This window comes from Delphinus delphis, chromosome 15 (assembly GCF_949987515.2).
Source record: "Delphinus delphis chromosome 15, mDelDel1.2, whole genome shotgun sequence".
Classification (NCBI taxonomy): domain Eukaryota; kingdom Metazoa; phylum Chordata; class Mammalia; order Artiodactyla; family Delphinidae; genus Delphinus; species Delphinus delphis.
In genome coordinates, this window is record NC_082697.1 from 36,278,576 (window position 1) to 36,300,885 (window position 22,310).

The 22,310-nt window shown below is 39.0% G+C and overlaps 1 protein-coding gene across 1 annotated transcript in view; it reads left to right on the forward strand.

Moving 5' to 3' along the window:
* PLCB4 (phospholipase C beta 4) overlaps positions 1–22,310 on the forward strand; it is a 419,470-nt gene that overhangs the window by 345,792 nt on the left and 51,368 nt on the right. The window contains exons 20-26 of the mRNA XM_060031226.1: positions 3,914–4,014; positions 8,232–8,373; positions 9,011–9,095; positions 9,431–9,555; positions 11,428–11,479; positions 19,374–19,476; positions 21,518–21,682. Coding sequence (XP_059887209.1) covers positions 3,914–4,014; positions 8,232–8,373; positions 9,011–9,095; positions 9,431–9,555; positions 11,428–11,479; positions 19,374–19,476; positions 21,518–21,682 — 773 coding nt within the window. The remainder of the gene's footprint in view (positions 1–3,913; positions 4,015–8,231; positions 8,374–9,010; positions 9,096–9,430; positions 9,556–11,427; positions 11,480–19,373; positions 19,477–21,517; positions 21,683–22,310) is intronic.

The following is a 22,310-nucleotide window of genomic DNA, read 5'->3' on the forward strand; positions in this document are numbered from 1 at the left end:
GAGTAGATTTTAGGAAAGTTTGACATTATAGGTAAAAACCTAAAAGCTGTGAGAATCAACGATTCGTATTCACAACCCCTTAATAAAGACTCCTGACTATGGAAGAGACTTTATGAACGATTTATGTTGCCTGGGAACATGACTTACTTCCATATGTTTTATACATCAGGGAGGGTCTGGGAGGCCAGAGATACCTGGCAGTATTTAATCAATGCCTGTTGTGGTTATCTATTGCTGTGTAACAAACCACCCCAAAACACTTTATTATCTCTCCTAGTTCTGTGGGTCACCTGGGCTCAGGTTGAGGGCTCTCCCTTTGGTTTCTCATGCGGTTGCCGGCAGATGACATCAGGGGCTAGAGTCATCTGAAGGTTCCACTGGGCCAGGTGTCTTGAGATGGCTCACTCGTGGCTGACGGTTGATGCTGGCTGGCTTTTGGGAGCTCAGCTGACACAAGCACCCCCATGTGGCCTCCCCAAGTGGCTTGGGCTTTTCACATCATGGTGGCCAAGATCCTTGACAGAGCGTCCTGAGAGCCAGTGCTCCAACAGGCAGAAAACAGAAGCTGCTAAACTGTTTAAGAGCCGTGCTTGGAACTGGCACATCATCACTTCCTCTATATTCTATTCATCCAAGCAGTCTCAGTTAGGGCCCACCCACATTCCAGGGGGTGGGTGAGAGGCAAGATCACGTTGTAGAAGAATCAGTGGGAAGCTGATATTATTGCGACTGTCTTTGGAAAATACAGTCTGCCACATTGCTTATTATATTATTTCACAGTTTTTGCAAATAATAAACCCAAACAAGATTTAAGAATAAAATCTTGAAAGGAATATACTGAGTTGGCCAAGAAGTTCATTCAGGTTTTTCCATAACATCCTATGGAAATTTGGCCAACCCAGTATTTCAAAAGATCAATAAAATACTTCTAAAATTTGAAAGTCTGAATATTATATAAAAACTGTCCCTTAACTTAGGTTAAGTTTCATAGATGATCATCATACACATGTAAGGTGTGTATGATACTCTAGATACTCTAATCCAGTAAAATAAACTGAAGAATAATGGAATACATTAAGAAAAATCATAATAATAATAACTACGATTTTTGTACCAACTGTGGATTAGGTACTTTACATCAATTCCTCATCTAATCTTTATGCAGCTAAAGAAATAAGTATTATTATACTAATTTTTCAGATGAGGAAACTGAAGCTTAGAGTGGTAACATACGTTACATGCAATCCCACAGCTGGTGAGCAATGTTACTAAGATTCAATCCCAGAATTGCCTTGACTCCAGGGTCAAGACCTTCTGTACCTTACAATATTGTCCTTCTAATGTATAGGAATATAAAGCGAACATAAATATGCAAAATCATTGGTAAAATATTTTTCTTTATAAAAAGGAAAAAATATATAAATGATGTGAGTCAAAAATGTGAAGTTTCCTGAACACACACACATTAATCTAAAATGAGGGGTCAGCAGGATTCCACTTACTTGTCCTTAAGGGTACTTTCCCAACTTTTATGCAAATGCTAATTATTCCTATAGACAAAATAAATTTGCCTCTAGTGATTCCCATGTTATTCCAAAATGTTTGAGATAAAATTTTGATTGTTCTAACAGAAATATATGGGTTCATATGCACCTGAATTTCTCTCTAAGGCCATAGAGGTTTCTGCTATACCAGTTACATATGTGAGTCTCACGTTTCCTCAGTCATACTTGACTTCAGCTCTGGTCAGCCAGTTGGCTGTAATTACCCTGCTATCACAGTATGATCCTACTATACCTGAATGACTAGAGTCTCTCATTTAAATACTTCAACACAGCAGGCAAGAGGAAACCAAGCATAGTTCAAGAGGGCAGGCCTGCCTGGAGGCTGTAGAAAATAGAAAAGGCTCTCAGTCAGTGGAAGTGTGTGCCCAGTCATTAGGCTGGATGTAGATTCAGACAAACAGTGGAGAATAGCACATTGTGTGTGGTTATGGGTGTATCTATGCATACATACACACTCAGGAGATGCTAACCTTTAGTCATACAACCCTTTTAAAACAGTTACTAAGTCTCTCCCCCTTCTATGGGGTATACCCCTGGAAATTCAAGTAGTTTATATCTGGCTAAGCAGGTTAGACTAGATATAAAATTGAAATTCAGTAGTGATGGTGGGAGGTTTCAAAATCTTGGTTACAGACTGTAGGTCATGAAAACCCAGTGTCACATTAACAGCATTGGGCTAGAATCCTGAGAAATCTAGGTTCCTATTCTAACTCTGTGACCTCAGACAATTCAAATCATATTTGTGAATCTATTTCCTTTAAATGAAGACACTGGACTAGATTCTTTTAAGACCTCTTTCAGCTTCTCAAATCCTTTTTTCTTGCCCAAGGCCTATATGACCTACTTAAAAAAAAAATCATCTGCCTCCAGAATACCCCCTCATCAGAATATCATTTCCAGAAGAGGAGGGTGTCTGACTCGTTTCCCTTACCTTTATCCCTTCCCGGGAATAACACTGTGCAAAAGCAATCTAAAATTCTGAATCTAAGACACTGTCAGTTGAAAGGCACTACTATTTTATTGACTAAGAAAGAAAACTGCTTCCAGTGAATCGTAAAATGCCATCGATTAAAGGATACATTGCCATGTTAGATATATTACAATGCGGGGAAAAAATGCACCTTAGAATCGGTGAAAGTTTTTCATTTACTCCTGTTCTTGAATTCTCCTTTCCACCTTTGAAACATACTTAAAACAAAAAATGTCTAACTCTTATGGGTCTGTTCACCTCCCTCAGAAATATTTTCACTGTTTGTTTTTTTTTTTTAATAATAAAGGTCCCTCATGCCCAGTATAGTGACAGTGTGGATTTGTGTTGGCCTTGTCCTGTGGCCTGTGGGTGTCTCCTGATTCTGGCTAGTTTTTTGGCAAATTCCTGGGAGCCCCTGCAGGATGGGCATCATGGGAATACAGATCTCACACCAGCATGTGCCTAATTTTCCAACAGGCAATCCTTTTTCCACCTACAGCCTTGGGTGGATACCAGGGTTCTTATAATTTCCTGGACTGGTGGGCCGGGTGATGGCATCTGTGCCTCCCTATATAGCCAGGCCAGGCTCCTGGGTCACCAGCTTGACTTAGCACCCACTTCCTGCTCCCTTCCCACCATGAGCCCAATGAATGATTTCAGAGTCTTTTAAACCGCAGCCAGATTTGGCAAATGATTTAGGAGAGCAGTAAGTCCTTCCAAGCTCTATCTATCACACCACTCCCGGCCACAAGTTATTATGCCCATAAAATTCAAGTGGACATTTTTGACTCTTTTTCAGAATTATCAAATGTACTTTCCTTCTCTTATATCTTTTTTTTTTCCTCTGGGTGTCATAGAGGATCAAAATACCCGTTATGAGTCACAGTTCTTCCTGAGGTGTTTGAGGCTTTAATTTTTAAGGTTAGTATACTGGAAAGGAAGTAATCATTCACTTAAGAAAAATTTGTTAAGCATCAATCATGTAAAAACCATGCTAACAATGATTTACTGTGTAACACAAGAACAATATCTGATATCTTGTAATAACCTATAATGGAAAATAATCAGAAATATATATATATATATAACGAATCGCTTTGCTATACACCTGAAACTAACACAATGTAAATCAGCTATATTCAATTTAAAAAGTCATGCTAGATGCAGGAGAAGTAACAAGATATGTTCCTTGACCTTGAGTAGGTAAGAGTTTAGTGAGAGTTTTATTTGAAAAAAAAATTGCTTATTTAAATGTTCCCATTTTCATTTAGCTTCCTTCCTCTCTAGAAGTGCTTATATTTTACCCAAGATTATGGAGGAGGCCTGACCCCTTGGTGGTAAGTTGGCTTCATGGATTTTCCTTTTGTCTTTCACACAGCTGAGCAAGAGGAAGAAGCTCACCCTGAATACAAATATGGAAATGAACTTTCTGCAGACGACTTGGGTCACAAGGAAGCTATTGCCAATAGTGTTAAGAAGGTCAGAGTCTTGGTTCCCTTTCCTTTCATGACTTGCAAGGGGTAGCAGCTGTTAGTTATAGCATTTCAGAAATGTGAGAGCCACAAGAGAATAAGTAGGCTGTAATTCCCCTTCTCAATTGGGTGGCCACAATCAATACCCGAACTCGAGGCATGCACAATACTAAGTTAGAAAGGACATTTAAGTGACTCATTAGTCATGCCCAGTGTTGACCCCTACCTCTTCGGCCCATGTCCTTCAGATGTTTTTATTTATTGCATTATTATAGGTGATCAGGGAGAAAACAGCAGCACCCCAGCAGCAAAGGTTAACCTATTCAAATCATCAGGAAAATGACCCCGATCACCCCAGCAAGCCCTCATTAGAAAACCAGTCCTACTCGTTGATATCTCGTCTCCCTCTTAATGTAGAATAAGCCTAAAAATATTTCCATCCATCCAACCATTCAGTCAAAAAAATAGTAACTGTGTACCCACTATGTGCCAGGCACTTTCTAGGCCATAACAACCCAGAAGGGTCAAAACACACTTGGCTTCTGCCCTCATGGAGCTGATAGGCTGATGGGAGTTTATTGGAAGGGGGTGGGAAACAGACAACAAACAAGTAAACAGTCATTTATATGATTACAATTTGTGATAGGTGCTATTACAAAACTAAGAGTGAGTGCTCAGATGGAAAAAAAAGAGGCGGAGAGAATAAAACAAGGAAATGAGAACCCAAAGGGTAAAGAGGAACTGGCCATGCACAGGAGTAGAGGTGTTGCTTTGCCCAGAGAGGGACCACAGCAGTAGCAACAACAAAGGCAGGGTGAACAGAGTGGGTTGAGTGAGAGGTGGAGTGAAACAAGATGAGATTAGACAGGCAGGTGGGAACTGGAGGATGAAGGATGTGACGGGGGGCATGGTGAGAAACTCAAATGTTAATTTAAGTGAAATGTGAAGCTACTGAAAAAGTTTAAAGAAACGGGGCAGTGTAGCCTCACATAATTACCTTTGTGTGTGGGGTAGTGATGTGTGTGTGTGTGTGTGTGTGTGTGTGTGTGTGTGTGTGCACACACTGAGAACATTTGAGATCTGCTCTCTTAGCACCTTTTGAGTATACAATACAGTCTTCCTAACTGTAGTCACCATGCTGTACGTGAGAGCCCCGGAACTTATTCCTTTTATAACTGGAAGTTTGTACCCTTTGATCAACATCTCATTTCCCCCACCTGCTATCCCCTGGCAAAGTGATTGATTTTTTTAATACTACTGAGTGATTGAGTAAGAAGATGCAAGAGTCATTGGCCTAGGAGTCATTGGCGACCTTGGAAAAAGGAGTCTCAGTGCGGAGGTTGGGACCCCTGTAGCAGATAGATGTGAGTGAGGAGACACTACACTTTTGGGCAGTTTTGCTATAAAGGGGAGCTGGTGGCTAAAGGGAATCCGAGGAGTCCAGGGAGTATTATTTTTAGGATGAATGAATCTGGAGTGATAAATGAATTCCTGGACGTGGGTGGGATTATGGTGATGTGAGGGTGTGGTCTTTGATGGGAGCAGTGATACTTGATCATTAAGACAGAGGATGAAGATGCGGGTAGGTGTATGCCTTGGGTGCTAAGAAAATGGAAGCAAATTTGTCTGCCGAACAAAGCCAAGGGAATACTGCCATTACCCCTACCTTCTCCAATATAGAGAATTGCAGCTACTTTCAGACTAATAGATGCCTACTAAGACTCAGTGCTTACCTTTATGCTGCCTTTATCAACACAAGACATGAGTGTTGAATAGCTGAAGAGTGACCCTTTACATACCAGAGGAGGTGACCACATCGATTATTTCCCAAGCCCCATCACTAAATCATGTACTAAATTACCATAAGGAAGCATCAAAATAGGCAAAGACTATCAACAAAGAAGGGAGATAAGCATTAAGATGAGCTTTTATGGTGTGAAAGAGAGCTATGCCATGATATCTTCTCAGTTCTCACTTTATCTATGCCTTTATGTTACCAGTAATTTCCCATCTTAACAAATAAATCGAATAACAAGTGTACATGAATTTATTTAAATATCTACCTATGTATGGCTAGTAAATTTGGAAGTTTGCCCTTTAGAGAGGTAAATTATTTTTATCTTTCTCTAATTTAGGCTTCAGATGACCTTGAACATGAAAACAACAAAAAGGTAACAAAATAATTTCATTGTACATTTTGTTTTCATTATAAGACACAGTACGTGGGCCTCTAATATTGAGCATTTTGTACTAAGTGTTGTTACTCTATCTTCCCCCACCCACTGCCCCATGAAATATCAGACTGTTTATAGGTATTATAGGTATAATATTTACATGCTCAATGCATCTACATATGAGTCTTCAAAAGAAAGAATTAATCACAGTGATGAAATGATTATATCCTGATAAAATCACAAAACAGAGCACAGGCAAATAAGATGATTTTCCTAAAAATAAGTGTTTAGTGCAATTAGGCAATTTCGTAGTTGGAATTTGAGATTTCATTCCTAGAATAAGAGTACATAATCATCAACACACTGAATTTTAAAATAAAAATGACCTATAGGTCAACAAATTCATATTATAGTAAAATGGGAAGGGGATCTTGTTCTGACTATATTGACATTCTGAAAAATTGTCAGTTCATGTTGTACACATTCTAGGAGTTTTATCTAACATTATTCGGTGTTGATTTTATTGTAAGGAAAGTAAAGTTACATTTTTAGTTTCTTTTATCCTCTTCATGGCTCATGATATCAAAGTGGTCTTTTTTAGTAAATGTATGTGGTTTATTATAGTAGTGAGATGCAAAAATTTACCTTGTCATTTGATTCCCACACTTCAGAGCTTCAGAAAATACTATCTTGTTGTATATGGGGTCTTATCTTATTTGGAGTAAAACCCTATCTTCTTACTGTCTAAATATTGTTTGGAATAATTCTGGTTAAGTCTGATCCCAGTCTTCGCCCAAGATATTTGTGAAATTCTCTCCTACTAGAAATTCGTAAGGTATTGGGGTCAAAAAAGGACAGGTTGACCTGTGATCACTGATATTTATTAGCTAAGTAGCTGTGACCAAGTTATTTTAATCTTTAAGGACTCAGTCTTCTCATGTGGTCAGTGGGTCAGACTCTAATCCTTGCTACACATGATGACTGACAGGAACGAGATTGTCATGCAGGGACTCAGGCCAGTACCTAGCTTATGGTACAGTGTTACTTATCATTAAACACACAAGAAAGGAATTAGACATGCCTCTGCCCTTATTTGGGGAGTCAGGACATATGAAAAATTTATTTTTAAAAAATCCCGAGTTACATTATTTGATTATTTATCTCAGACTTTTACTGGTGCAATCAGTTTGATGATCTAGAATGTTAAGTTATCAGATAAACAAATGGCCTATTTTTTTAACCAATGAATTGATTCATGTGAGTCAGCAGTTCATTCCTCACTATCAATCTCAACTAAATGTAGATCACTTTTGAAGGCGTTATTTTTGTTGTTGATTTTGTTGCTTTTGTTCTGATTTACTACGAAACGAACTACAATAAGTTGTTTCTCTTTGCCTCTATGCAAAACAATGCAGTAATAGGTCGTGTATAGTGGGTTCTCACATTAGTTTAAGAATAAGCATTTTTTTTTAATACCATAAACCATTTATGTATGTGGCTTGGTTTCCGAAGCAGTGTTAGACAAAGTGTGGTTCCCCAGACCACCCATATCATTAGCACTTGGGAACTAGTTAGATATGCCAATTATTGGGCCTCACCCCAGACTCACTTTATCAGAAACTCTGAGAGTGGGTCCCCGGAATCTGTGATTTAACAAGCCTAGATTTACACTAAAATTGAAGGACCACCGTTTTTGACGTTATGCCACAATTTGTGAAATCATGAATGATAATACCTGCTATACATATTTCATAGCATTGCTATGAACTTCAGTATAGTTTCCAGAATAAAGTCCTTTGAAAATCTAAAAAATGTCCCCCAAATGTAAGGTAAACTTCATATTTTATTATTATCTCCATTTGCATTATTTGGAGCTACAGTGGACATTCACTTTTAAAGTTATCCTTTAGTTAGGATAACTGAGAAGAAAGAAGTCTTTATCTTTCGATCTGTGTGTGTGCAAATTATCGCTAGTGAGGCAGTCTGAAGCGTAAATCTGAGAGTCCTGCTGAAGTCACTGACGTGCATGTTCCCTTTGTTGTGCTCGTAGGGCCTGGTAACTATAGAAGATGAGCAGGCGTGGATGGCATCTTATAAATATGTAGGCGCCACCACTAATATCCATCCGTATTTGTCCACAATGATCAACTATGCACAGCCCGTAAAGTTTCAAGGTTTCCATGTGGCTGAAGGTAACACCGAAGGCTAAATGCTATTGCCTTTTTTGTCTGCTTTTCTTACGTTATGCTGTGAGCTGTGATCTGACTTGCTGCCATTTTCTTTTCTGGGCACGTGGACTGTTCCATCTCACCTTATTTTCATTGCGTAGACCACGTAGTGACACGTCCTTGGCATGTGGGGGCCTTGTGTTGTCGTTCCCGACATCGTCCACAAGGTGGCTCTGACAGACTATGGATTTGGTAGCAATCCAAGAGGTTAGCCTCTTGCATTAGATATACTTTTTTATAAGACTGCTTTCTGTCGAAAGCTGGTCTCCAAAAACGTATCAAGTATTTTCAGACTTTTCATAATTATTTCTGGACTGGAGAAGCTATCATCCTCATTGGAAATACATATTTCAGGGGTGGCTATGAATGGCAATTGGTATACACATAATTGGTTTAATGACTCCAAACTTAATTCATCACACTTTTCTTAAGTCAGCCATCTCCAGCCACAGGATGCTAATGAAATTAGGAGCTACTGATATAGTAAGGAAGCATCTGCCTCCAAGGCCTCATGATTCAGGGTGTAATTATATTTATCGCTTGTCTTTCTGTGAGGGTTTGATGGCAGGGTTTCTAAGTGCATCTTTGCTTTCCTTTACAGAACGCAATATTCATTATAACATGTCTTCTTTTAATGAGTCAGTTGGTCTGGGCTACTTGAAGACACATGCGATTGAATTTGTGAAGTATCCTTATGTATTAAGTGGAATAAGTGGTTGGTGAACTTTGGGTTTGGCAGGAATCTCTAAAATAGAAAAATGGCTAATATATTATTGTGGTTGTAGAACTAATAAAATAATGTATGTGAAAGACCACAGCAGCCGGGAAAACCTGCCCAAATGTGGATTGTTTTTATAATCCACACGGTGAACTGTGGTTTTTCTCTTAAGCAGCCTTTATACATGTGAAATTTGTTCTCTGTTGTCATATGTGTGTCATTTTTGGTCTAGATCTTCATTGTTTTAGCTCTTTGGCACTGCTGGAATACTCTTTTTGCCATTTTCCTTAATATGTTACACAGTTATAACAAACGGCAAATGAGTCGCATTTACCCCAAGGGAGGCCGAGTCGATTCCAGTAATTACATGCCTCAGATTTTCTGGAACGCTGGCTGCCAGATGGTTTCGCTGAACTATCAAACCCCAGGTAGGAACTGATGTCCAGTGACCTCGAATTCCACGAGAATGCTTTGACAGGACGGTGCCAACAGTTGCCATCAGTTGGTTGTGGGCATTTTTTTCATGGAAGCAGACATATGGCAACACAATGTGTTGTTGGATTTATAGAATGGTGAGAAATTAAAAATGCAAACTAGAGCAATAAAACAATGGTAGAAGACAATAGATTTTGATTTCAATTGAATATCCTTTTGGAAATGCCATGACTAATCTGCTAAACCTTGTCCCTTTTGCCAAAATATGTCTAATTTTTCTTCTTTTTGGATCAAACTTACCTTCTCGTCCAGAGGCAGAATGAAGTGAGAAGTATTTGAGCATCTTTGTACAGTAACTATGACTCATTTCTCCTTGGGAAAGTACCCTTCCCACTGTTAACATTCAGCAGGAGATCAGCAAAATAGTGGCATCTCACCATAAGAGTGCAGAATATTATGGAGTAGATTCTGCTAAAATCGTGTTTAAGGAGTTCTATACCCTTAGAGGTACTAATATATAACTTGTTCCTCCAAAGTGTATTCTGAGGCAAGTTTCCAGTATATAATCTTTTTTTTTTTTTTCCCTGCAAGGAGAGCAGTCAATTTTTGTGAATGCATAAACAAAATTTGTCAAGTTTTCAAAGTTTGCTTAAGGGCCTAGGATTGCAATTAAAAATAGAAAAATAATAGGCTCTAGTTACTCACCTAAAACAGGTGAGAAATATGCCACAAAACCTATTCACTTTCTGTGGTTAATGCCACAGCATGGTCCTTAATATTGGTTAAGAAAAATACCAAAACACCTTTCTTGTTCTGTTCTTTGCTCTATGATGGTACCTCCCATGTTTCCCCATTTGGGGGGCATTTTCTTTTCAAGTCCATCCACCATATTTTGTGGATCTCAATCCATCTTGCTCCCTACGATCTGTACTGATCCAAAGGTCCTATGACTTGCATTCCCTTGGCATGAATGCGACCTGACTGTGTTTCCCACCCCTTGGTGATGCTGCCTCAGTGATCAGGAACTGGGTTCAGATTTCTGCTCAGCATCCCTATCAGTGCTCACTCTGCTAAACTGTGACCAGGTACCAGCACAGCCCTGGAGTGTTTCTAACAGAGACAAAGTACGATTAAAAGGCACTGCTGATTTTACTTACTTAAAAAGAGGTCAAGTTTTATTATTTGTTGTCAGTGACTCTGTTATATGGATTAAATGATCCAAAGGCAGCTTATGATCTAGGTCAGCTTATGTTGTATTCTATAACGCTAGGTTTAATCACTGCACTTTTAGAAGAAAAAAAAAATCCATCAGCTGCCCATTTCTTTTGCTGATGAAAAGAAAGAACATTGCGTTTGCCTGCAAGAGAAAAACCATAAGCCATGCCCTGCCACTAGACCCCACTAGAAGAATTCTCCTGAAGTCACCTTAAGTCAATTTTTACATACTTACCTAGTTTATTTTTTATTTTAATCGAGTTTTATATTCACATGACCCTACTGGGTATGTCCGGTGTACCCTTCCTCTGGGATGGTAAGGCACATCTCCTCTAACTATATATCAGCTTGGACATCTGTACTCTCAACACTAACTCAACAATCATATGAAGCATATATTGAATCCAAATTTTAAAGCATTGCCAACATGATCTCTATGAACACAGATTTTTTTGTTTAGTTTAAACACAAGGTCATTTCAACATGGAAGAGAGAGTTGTATGCCTTAAACAGACCCTTTAACCTTGTGGTGTTAAAAAAAGACCTTTCAGCCAGGGGTCAGTATCTGATTTCCGTTGTTTGAAATCACGCCATCAAGATCTTCTTTGTCCGAGGAGACGAGATGCTAAATTATTTTTGTCTCTTAACAGATTTAGCGATGCAATTGAATCAGGGAAAATTTGAGTATAATGGATCGTGCGGGTAAGTAATGTGATTTAAACTGTAGTCACTGTGTTCCACACTCCATACTACAGCTGTAATGAAACCGTGTCATTTTTAATTAGGAGCTGCTGAATTTAAGCTGGGTTTGAGGGATGGGATAGAAACAAATGAAATCCCCAGGTAAATTACATCTGCAACGTACATTCTTCACGGGACCCCTGTTTAACTAAGCAGATTAAAAAAAAAATAACGACTAGTTAAGGAGTTTATTATACACACTCTAGAGTTTAGTGCTCTCACTTTAAATTCAGTAGCCGAGGTTTTTATAGCTAGGACAGATAATGAATCTGCTCATTTGGACATCAGCAGTAGACAAAGACATTAAATATGTGTATTTTACATATGACCTAGAGAGGAATGAAGTTGATTTAATATATAATGAAGTCCTAGGTGTCAAGTGGAATTTATTTCAGCTAGGAAGAAGGTTTGTCCTCCTTTGATAGACATGTTTTGTATGTCTTGTAAATAGCAGTTACCAAAAAATAACACTATAAATGTTGTTCCAGTTACTTAAATAGAGCTCGCTAAAATCTGCAAACCAAGTAGTGAAATAGGAAATGTTCATTTCATTGAAACACTGAAAGGTTAAATGAAAATATGAAGTAACATTCTATACATATGAAAAAAAACTGTGTGACCATTTTTTTTCTCCATGCAAATGTCCCCAAGCAGCACTGCAGGTAAATAATGACGAACCACTGCCCAGAGACCTCTAGACTAATTCAATAGAGTACTGTCTCATCCTACCATGCTACTGTCAGGATGTTCCTGGCCTCCCTGGTTGGATATTTAATTTCCATCACTAAAAACAGTCAAGATAAAATTTTCAGCACGTATGGTTTCAAAATGCCCACTCCCACCTCTTCCTGCCTGCCAGTTCACCTATACCCACGGGTGACAACCCTGTTACCCAAATCAGGATATAGCAGCTTACAGGATATTTGCCTCTACTGTGTATTTTGAAAGAAATAAAAACTGTACACCTTAAACTAATACAGTGTTATATTTCAATTATATCTCAATAAAACAGGGGGAAAAAGAAAATTACGGGTCAGAAGAAAACAGCTAAATACACATTTCAGAGGTTTTTTTGTTTTGTTTTGTTTTGTTTTGTTTTTTAAGCTACTTTGTTATTTAGCGCAAAGCATTCAGGAACCAGGAGATTGTGTAGGTAAATTGATGGGTGGACCCCCAGTGGAAGCTTAGGCAATGACACTCCAGGGGCAGCTGTGGCGCAGGGGGTAAAAGCCCTTGGCTCCAGCGTGACCCGGGTTTGAGCCCTGGGTGCGCCACATGCTGTTGTTGCCCTGGGCAGGTGTGTTAGACCCTAAACCTCAATTTCCTGCTGATAAAATGAAGCTGGTAACGCCTGCCACCCTGGGTTTGCTGTGACAGCTCAGAGGGTTTGGACTGAGTCTATGTGAAGTACTTCATGAACGGCAGATTTCTGTGAAAAAGTGAGGTTGCAAAAAAGCTTAAGCCCGTATGACCGATCACAGGCAGGAATCACACAAGATAAAATGAGTGGTCTGCTCACAACAGGCCTGTAAGGAGCCCAAGAGACAGCCCTCATGGTTCACACCTGGCTGTGCTCACTCCCTGAACCTTCCTGTGGCTCACAGATGCCAAAGGAGCTTTTCCTTTCACCTCAGCCGTTTGATGGCTTATCCTGCCCTGACACAGGGAGGGGAGTTGTTTCCACGTCAAAGGGGTCCCACTGTTACTGAGCCAAACTTGGTCTGCTCACGCACACGCAGTAAAGTCAGTCTACTGACACCACGTTGTGGTGAAGGAAAGTGCAGCGTTTATTATAAGGCCCTATACAGGAAGAACGGGTGGCTAGTGCTCTAAAACTCCTGAACTCCCTGAAGGGTTTCAGCAAAGCATTTTTAAAGGCCAGATGATGGGCAGGGGGAGGGTGTCACAGGGCACACACAATTGGGCTTGTGCACAGTTCTCTGATTGGTTGATGGTGAGGTAACAGGGCAGTGTCACAGGGGTTCACATTATCAATCCTTAGGCTCCAGTAGGTCTGAGGGCCACGTGCAAGTAATTAATTTCTTCCATTTGGTGGTGGAATGGCATCTGAAAAACTCAGGAAATATGCATCAGATACTGTTATCTAGGTACTTCAGAGAGGAGCTAAGGCAGAGGATGTAGCGAAGAAGTCCGTCCCAGGAAGGCCCTATAGGGTCCTGCTCTGTTACACCAACAGGAGTTCTATGCCTTCACTATGTTTCTTTTCAGGAGTTTCCGATTTGCCATAGTTCACTTGCTCAGTGTCTCACCTTCCACACCATTGTGTATTTTAAAATATGTTCATGAGCAAGGATGGTGCTACATTAGCCTGAATTCTGTGCTCATGTGTTTGAGGTGATGTGACCAAAAGCTGAAGTCCCATCAGGGGGACTAAAAAATATGATTGTTCCTTGGGGCAGCCTGACTACAAGAGATGTTAACAATATTGTTCAGTCTCATGTCCCCCTGCCCCTTCCCTTTTCCCCACACCCAGCCTGGAGGAAGAGGTTGTCACCAACAGGGCAGAGAGAGGCAATCTTTCTCACGAGTGTGCTGTGCCCCTGAGGAGTCATAGCTGGTGGAGATGGGCCAGCCACTGAGCAAGGGCATCTGAGGCACCCGATGGCTCTCACTGCACTACCCTTGTCATTCTTCTGCCCACCTGCAGGGACTTTTAAAAAATCCTTGTGGATTGAGTTACTTGTAGTGAGGTAGATGGACCTAGAGTCTGTCATACAGAGTGAAGTAAGTCATAAAGAGAAAAACAAATACTGTATGCTAACACCTATATATGGAATCTAAAAAAAAAAAAAAATGGTCATGAAGAACCTAGGGGCAAGATGGGAATAGATACACAGATGTAGAGAATGGACTTGAGGACACAGGGAGGGGGAAGGGTAAGCTGGGGCAAAGTGAGAAAGTGGCATGGACATACATACACTACCAAATGTAAAATAGATAGCTAGTGGGAAGCAGCTGCATAGCACAGGGAAATCAGCTGGGTGCTTTGTGACCACCTAGAGGGGTGGGATCGGGAGGGTGGGAGGGAGATGCAAGAGGGAAGAGATATGGGGATATATGTTTATGTATAGTTGATTCACTTTGTTAAACAGCAGAAACTAACATACCATTGTAAAGCAATTATACTCCAATAATGATGTTAAAAAATATAAATAAATAAAAAATCCTTGTGGGCTGTGTCTGAGGGCTGTGTTTCTGTACAGAGACATTCTGTGCCTTTTAGGCCTGCAGTGGCACAAACCCCACCCCCATAAAGCCAGGGCTCCAGCTCCTGCTTCCGCATCGATGCCCAGGGTCCCTGGACCTACACAGCCTCCAGGTCTGTGAGTGACAGTCTCTGCCACCTTAGGCCCGAAATTGACACTCGTTCAAGACAAGCTGGCTAAGTGTCACCCCCAAGCCAGGGATCCTATCAGACTTCTGTAGCCAAATCCAGCCTCTGTACCCTGACACCAAATTAAATCTCGAGATGGAGTTTTGGTTGAAGTAGAAAAGAGCAGCTTTATTGCTTTGCCAGGCAAAGAGGGCCACATTGGTCTAATGACCTCAAAATTGTGTGTCCTAACCCGGAGGGGGTAGTGAGGAGTTTTATAGAAATGGTTCAAAGAGGGTGTGATCAGCTCATGGATATTCTTCTGATTGGTTGGTGGTGAGGTAATTGGGAGTCAGCATCATCAACCTCTTGGTTCCAACCAGTCTGGGGTCTGGTACTTGTGGGCAGCATACAGTTAACTTCTCCCACCTGGTGGGGGTTCAGTAACTGCAAAACAGCTCAAAGATATTGTTTTGTGTATCCCTTGAGGGAGGACCAGGACCTTGCCCCAAGGCTGCACTATTGTTTCTTGACTGTTCTTCCTTTGTCTCCGCATTTCCTCCCTTCCCTGATTAGCAACTGTTTGAACCTGCTCATTGGAACTCAGGGAAGGTGGTGGAGGCTGAATGAAGCCTATTTCCTACAAACAAAAAATGGGGGGACACAGACAGGCTTTTGTGTCCAGGAGCCCCACAGGGTCCTGCTCGGTATCACTTCTACACAGTCTCTTTTGTTTTTTAAGTATATAAATGAACACATTACACTGCAAGCTGCCAACTTTGGAGAATCGGACTTGGATTTCTTGCCATTTCCTCCTGACATTTTTTTATTTTGGATCACGCTTTCACAGATTAGTTTTCTTCTAAGCAGGTCTGAGAGCAGCAGGGAATGTGGAAGAATCCTTTTGGTACTGAAACATCATCAATATGACATTTCTCTGTTTTTGGTGAGAAGGGGCTCCTGACCCTTCAGAAATGACTGAGGGGCACCACAGGGAGTCCTGAATCTCTACAGCCACTGCCCTAGGAGATTCTGGACTGGATGTATGACTACAGTCCTTTATGGACCCCGAGTCCCACCTTTCGCAGAAGGCAGATTCCCTCATTTCACACAGCTGGAATCCGAATGCTGCCTCCATGTGAAAGCTAGAGCCATGATCCATGACCTCGCCTCGCAGCTGATGTCTGATGCTTGGCCAGGCAAAGCTAGTAGGCTTCCCTTGGAGAAGTGTGTGTAGAATTGTATTCACTCATCTACTTCCCATCCTAAGTCTTGAGTTTTTGCTGTATCATCACATTTTCCAATGGTTAACAGTTGCCACAATAAAAGGTCCAAATCAAAGCTCTATAAACATAGAAAACAATATCTTCTATGCAGAGATCTTGTATTGATATATTGGAGACAGGTGAATGTTCAATGTCATCTTTAATATTTTAACTATTTTATAAACTCTCTATATCCTTTATTTAAAAGTCAGTGTTGTCCTCGGGTTTTTTATTGATTATTATATCCAAGTGGAATGTGGGCTTTTTAACACTTTTTTGTTCAGACTTTGAAGATAGCAGAGAATGGCAACTTTGTCAAAAACAAAAAAACATGACTTTAAACTTTCCTTTAAGGAAAAATATTATGCCTTGGGATTCCTTTTTTGGTTGTATTTTAAAAGATAGTAATAAATTTGACATCATCGGGAGTTGAAGCTAGTAAAAGTTATGCTCCTAAGGAATATGAAAGATTTGATCCCAAATTGCGATTCTTTTACATCTAAAAGCAAACCTAGAGTTTTGGGGAAAGTGCTTTTATTTTCCTTTATATACTAATCACATTGATGTAGAATTTTCTTATCTGTGGTTATAGTCATTCCTAACAAAAAAAATATTTCTTTTAGAGAGATGAAGTTCTTTAACACGAGTTTCAGGAAAGTTATGGAATCTAGCCAAGGTGTGATTCTGTGACCATACCCAGTGGGGATAAGGGGCAGACAGTGCTGGAGATCAATTTTAAAACATTTTAGTCATACAAAAAAGAAAACTCATACCCTTTAGCTGTAACCTTCCAACATCCCCTGCCCCCATACCAGCATTAAGCAACCACCAATCTACACACTGTCACTATATTTTTGCCTGTTCTGCACATTTCATGTAAATGGATTCATATAATATGTGACCTTTTAGGACTGTCTTGTTTCACTTAGCATAATGGTTTCAAGGTTCACCTATGTTGTAGTGTATATCAGTACTTTATTTCTTTTTATTGCTGAATAATTTTCCATTATATGGATATACCTCATATTGTATATCCATTCATCTTTTGATGGACATTTGGATTGTTTCTATCTTTTGGTTATTACAAATAATGCCACTATGAAAATTCATGTATGAGTTTCTGTATGGACAGATGTTTTCACTTCTCTTGGGTGTATACCTAAGAGAATCGCTGGGTCATATGGTAACTCTATGTTTAACTGTTTGAGAAACTACAGACTGTTTTCCAAAGTGGCTGCATCATTTTACATTCCCACCAGCAATGTCGTATGAAGGCTCCAATTTCTCCATCTCCTCGTCCATAGTTACAATTATCTGACTTTTTTTTTTTATTGTAGCCGACCTAGTGTGTGTGCAGTGGTATCTTATTATGGTACTGGTTTGCATTTCTCTGATGACTCATGATATTAAGCATCTTTTCAAGTGCTTGCCGGCCATTTGTATATCTTATTTGGAGAACTGTCTATTCAAATCATTTGCCCATTTTTTAACTGGGTTATTTGTTCTTCATATATTTTAGATACAAGCCTCTTATCAGGTAAATGATTTGCAAATATTTTTCTCATTCTATGACTAGTCTTTTCACTTTCTTGAGAGTGTTCTTTGAAGTGTAAAAGTCTTTATGATGAAGTGAAGTTTATGTATTGATATTTTTGCTCATTGCTTGTGCTTTTGATGTTATGTCTAATAATCCATTGTCAAATTCCAAGTCACAAAGATTTATCCCTAAGTCTTCTTCTAAGAATTTTATAGTTATAGCTTTTACTTTTAGGTCTTTGATCCATTTTGAGATAATTTTTGTTTATGATGTGAAAGAAGGGACTAATTTTATTCTTTTGCATGTGGCTATCCAGTTGTCCTAGCATCATTTGTTTAAAGACTGTTCTTTCCCTCACTGACTAGTCTTGGCATCCTTGTCAAAAATCAGTTGAACATAGATATGAATTTATTTTTGGACTCCCAATTCTATCTCACTGATTTATATATCTATCTTTTTGCCAGTACCAAGATGCTTAGGTTATTGTTGATTTGTAGAAAGTTTTAAAATTGAGAAGTATGAGACCTCCTACTTTGTTCTTCTTTATCAAGAATGTTTGGGGAATTCTTGGTCCTTGAGTTTCCAATTGAATTTTAGGATCAACTTGTCAATTTCTATAAAGAAGACAGCTGGGATTTTGGTAGGGATTGTATTGAATCTGTATATCAATTTGGGGACTAGCACCATCTTAACAATATTAAGCCTTCTGATCCATGAACACAAGATATCTTTCCATTTATTTAGTTCTTTTAAAATTTTCTTCAACAATTTTTTGTGGTTTTCCAAGTATATGTACTTATTTTGTTAAATGTATTCCTAAGTATTTTATTATTTTAGGTTCTGTTAAAAATGGAATTGTTTACTTAATTTCATTTTTGGATTGTTCATTGCTTGGTGCATAGAAATACAATTGATTTTTCTATATTGATTTTGTACCCTGTAAGCTTGCTGAACTCGTTTATTAGTTCAAATAGCTTTTTAGTGGATTCTTTAGGATTTTCTATATATAAGATCATATCATCTGAGAATAGAAATAGTATTAAATACTTCTTCTTTCCAGTCTGGATGCCTTTTTATTTCATTTTCTTACCTAATTAGCCTGGCCAGAATTGGAGAAATAAGAACATCTTTATCTTCACCTACCTCTAACTGAAACTTTACATTCCCTTCGATTATGAAAATAGACAACAATCCATAGTAATGTTAATGATACCTCTGACTCTGACACTGATATAAATCACAGATATCTCATTACTTTTGTTAGAGATCTCTCAAAATATTCTTATGATTATCGGCACTTTGAAACTATGTAGTTATCAAACTTGTCATTATATCCCATAATTTAATACATTAATTAAAACAATAAATAATATCACATATTTCCCATATTTTGATAACTATAGCTCATTTAGTTGGTTTTTCATTATTATTTTGTGTATGTAAGAGCATAAACAAGTTCCAGAGAAGATGGTCGTGTCAGGAAGTCATAGATGTCCCAGAGCCTGGAATCTAGAGAACATTTGCTCTTCCCTGCTCCTCATTAGGATTATCCACAGGGCAGGGATATTCTCTTCAGTCCTTGAGATCCTCTACCTAAAAGCCTAGCTCCTAAGTTAGAAATGGGGATAAATAAGTATTCAGTATCCTGAATAGTGGTTTTCTTAGCCTTTATAAAAATAACTAACAAAATAAACTCCTTCTGCACTTTTGTCCCATCAGGTACCTTCTCAAACCAGATTTCATGAGACGGCCTGATCGAACATTTGATCCCTTCTCTGAAACGCCTGTTGATGGGGTTATTGCAGCCACTTGCTCAGTGCAGGTAAGGTGCTTGCTTTTCACAGAATAGTATAAATGTGTATGCAGGTGGTCTTGGAAAAGTCTTAAGAAATTACAACTAAAATATTTTATGTTGGGACTTCCCTGGTGGTCCAGTGGTTAAGACTCCATGCTCCCAATGCTTGGAACTAGATCCCACATGCCGCAACTAAGAACCGACGTGCCCACTAAGACCAGTGCAGCCAAATTAAAAAATAAATAAATAAATTTAATGTCAATTTGCAAGATCAGTGTGTGGCTCTCAACTTTGATTTTAAATTCTTTCTTTTTTTTCTTGAGAAACATGTTTTTCTACTAGTGACATTATTAGCTGCTTTTAATGAAAAACACCAGATCAAAAAGTATCCAGTAGAGGCTGTGGAGCAACGGGAACTCTTGGCCATTGATGGTGGGAATGCAAAATGATGAAACCATTTTGGAAAACAGTTTGGCAGTTTCTTACAAAACTCAACATACTCTTACTATATGACCCAGCAAGTTGTATTCCTTGTTATTTACCCAAATGAATTGAAAACTTATGTCCACACAAAAACTTAACAGGGATGTTTTTAGCAGCTTTATTCATAATTGACAAAATTTTGAAAGTAACCACGGTGCCTTTTAGTAGGTGAATGGATAAATAATCAGTGGCATATCCAGACAGTGGAATAATATTTAGTTCTAAAAAGAAATGAGCTATTGAGTCATGAAAAGACATGGATGAAATTTAAATGTACATTACTAAGTGAAAGAAGCCAGTCTGAAAAAGTGACACACTGTATGATTCCAACTATATAACATTGCGGAAAAAGGCAAAACTATGGAGATGCTAAAAAAGATCACAAGTTGGGGGGAGGGATTAGCAGGCAGAGTACAAGGGATTTTAGGGCAGTGAAACTATTCTGTATGATACTACAATGGTAGATACGTGTCATTATACATTTTTCCACATCCATAGAATGTACAACACCAAGAGTAAACCCTAAATGTATACTATGGACTTTGGGTGATAATGAAGTGTCAATGTAGGTTCACTGATTGTAACGAGTATACTACTGTGGTGCGAGATACACATAGTGGGGGAAGTGGTGGGTACGGGGACAGGGGGATATGAGAACTCTGTACTTTCTTCTCAACTTTGCTGTAAAGCAAAAACGGCTATAAAAACTAAAGCTTATTAATGAAAAGATACCTACTATATGATTCCACTTATACTAAATTCTAGAAAATGCAAACTAATGTATAGTAACAGAAAGCAAATCAGTTGTTTCCTCTAGACAGAGATGGAAGAAAGGATGAATTACAAAAGGGCACAAAGGAACTTTGGGAGTTGTTGAAAATATTTATTGTCTTAATTGTGGTGATAGTTTTACAGATGTACTCATGTGTAAAAACTGATCTCATTGTACACTTTAAACATGTACAGTTTATTTTATGTCAGTTATACCTCGAAAAACTGTTTCACGATTATTAGCTTTTAGATAACGTGAATAAACCTAATAAATGGCTGTAGTCATTTGGAAAATAAATGAAAAATAGTTTCTCCATAGCTTTAAAATAGATAACATTTAATACTGGTCTTTACAAAAAATAACACTGTCCTGTATTAAGATTGTCAACATCAGTTTAGCATTGCTTTTCTTTCTGTGTGTCTCAAGACTTTTGAAAGAATTCAGTAAAAGTGTGGCGTGACAGAATTTCAGAGCTATGAAGTGACCTTAGGGCATATTTGAATCCATTGCTTCATTTCATAGGTGTGGGCACTTAGGTGAAGATGCTGTGGACAGTATTGTTTTGTAATAGATGATCCATGTATAGTTCCCTCTTTCTTTTCTAGGCAGTTCTCGGAGGCAGAACCTATGCCTAGAATAGTTTTTTGCATGCAGTGTTTGCTCAACCATGTTTTAGTTTAATAAGGAATGGATACATTATTTCCATAGCTAATTAAAATTTCTAAAGATGAACAGAGAATCTCTTCCTTCCAGATTATTCTTTGCTACTGATGATTACACTGACTTTACTTCTCTCTCATCCTATTTCTATAGGTCATATCAGGTCAGTTCTTATCAGATAAAAAAATTGGCACATATGTAGAAGTGGATATGTATGGGTTGCCCACCGACACTATCCGGAAGGAATTCCGAACACGCATGGTGATGAACAATGGACTCAATCCAGTTTACAATGAAGAATCATTTGTATTTCGGAAGGTAGGGTATTTTCAATGTGTCAGACTCACTCTGCTAAGTTGGGAACCATATTTTAGTGTAGAGACACTACATGATATAGGGACAGTTATTCAACCCTAAATGTGTTCTTCTAATGCATGAGTTCTGCAGCCATCATATGATTGTTGTTTCAGTTTTTCCCAGTCCTCCTCTTGGCTCTCCTTCCTCCTTGGAGGAGCCCACCTCCCACATGGCAGTGCCCAAGCCCCAGGTTAGCAGTCTACTCAGAGGGAGCCCTACAGGTGGACAGCCTCACATGTGGGAGAGCTCTTCCCTGCCCTTGTGGCAGCTGGTGACTTGCACTGTTCCTTTAGCCAAGAGGATAGGTAGGATGTTGCACCTAGACTGAGGCCAATAAATGTCCTTAAATGGGTCAGTTGGTATTGTCCTGTGCCTCCAGAAAGTGTGGTCCCCATTGCTACCCAAGGTCCTGTGGGTCGTGTGCTGTTTTTGTCGTTTTGTTTTTTATCTCCTTATTATACCTTGATCCTAAGACCAATCAGTCATTCTCTGTAATGATGCAGTTTTTAATCTTGTAACCATTTTTTTAAAATTTGTTTTATTTATTTATTTTTGGCTGCATTGGGTCTTCATTGCTATGTGCAGGCTT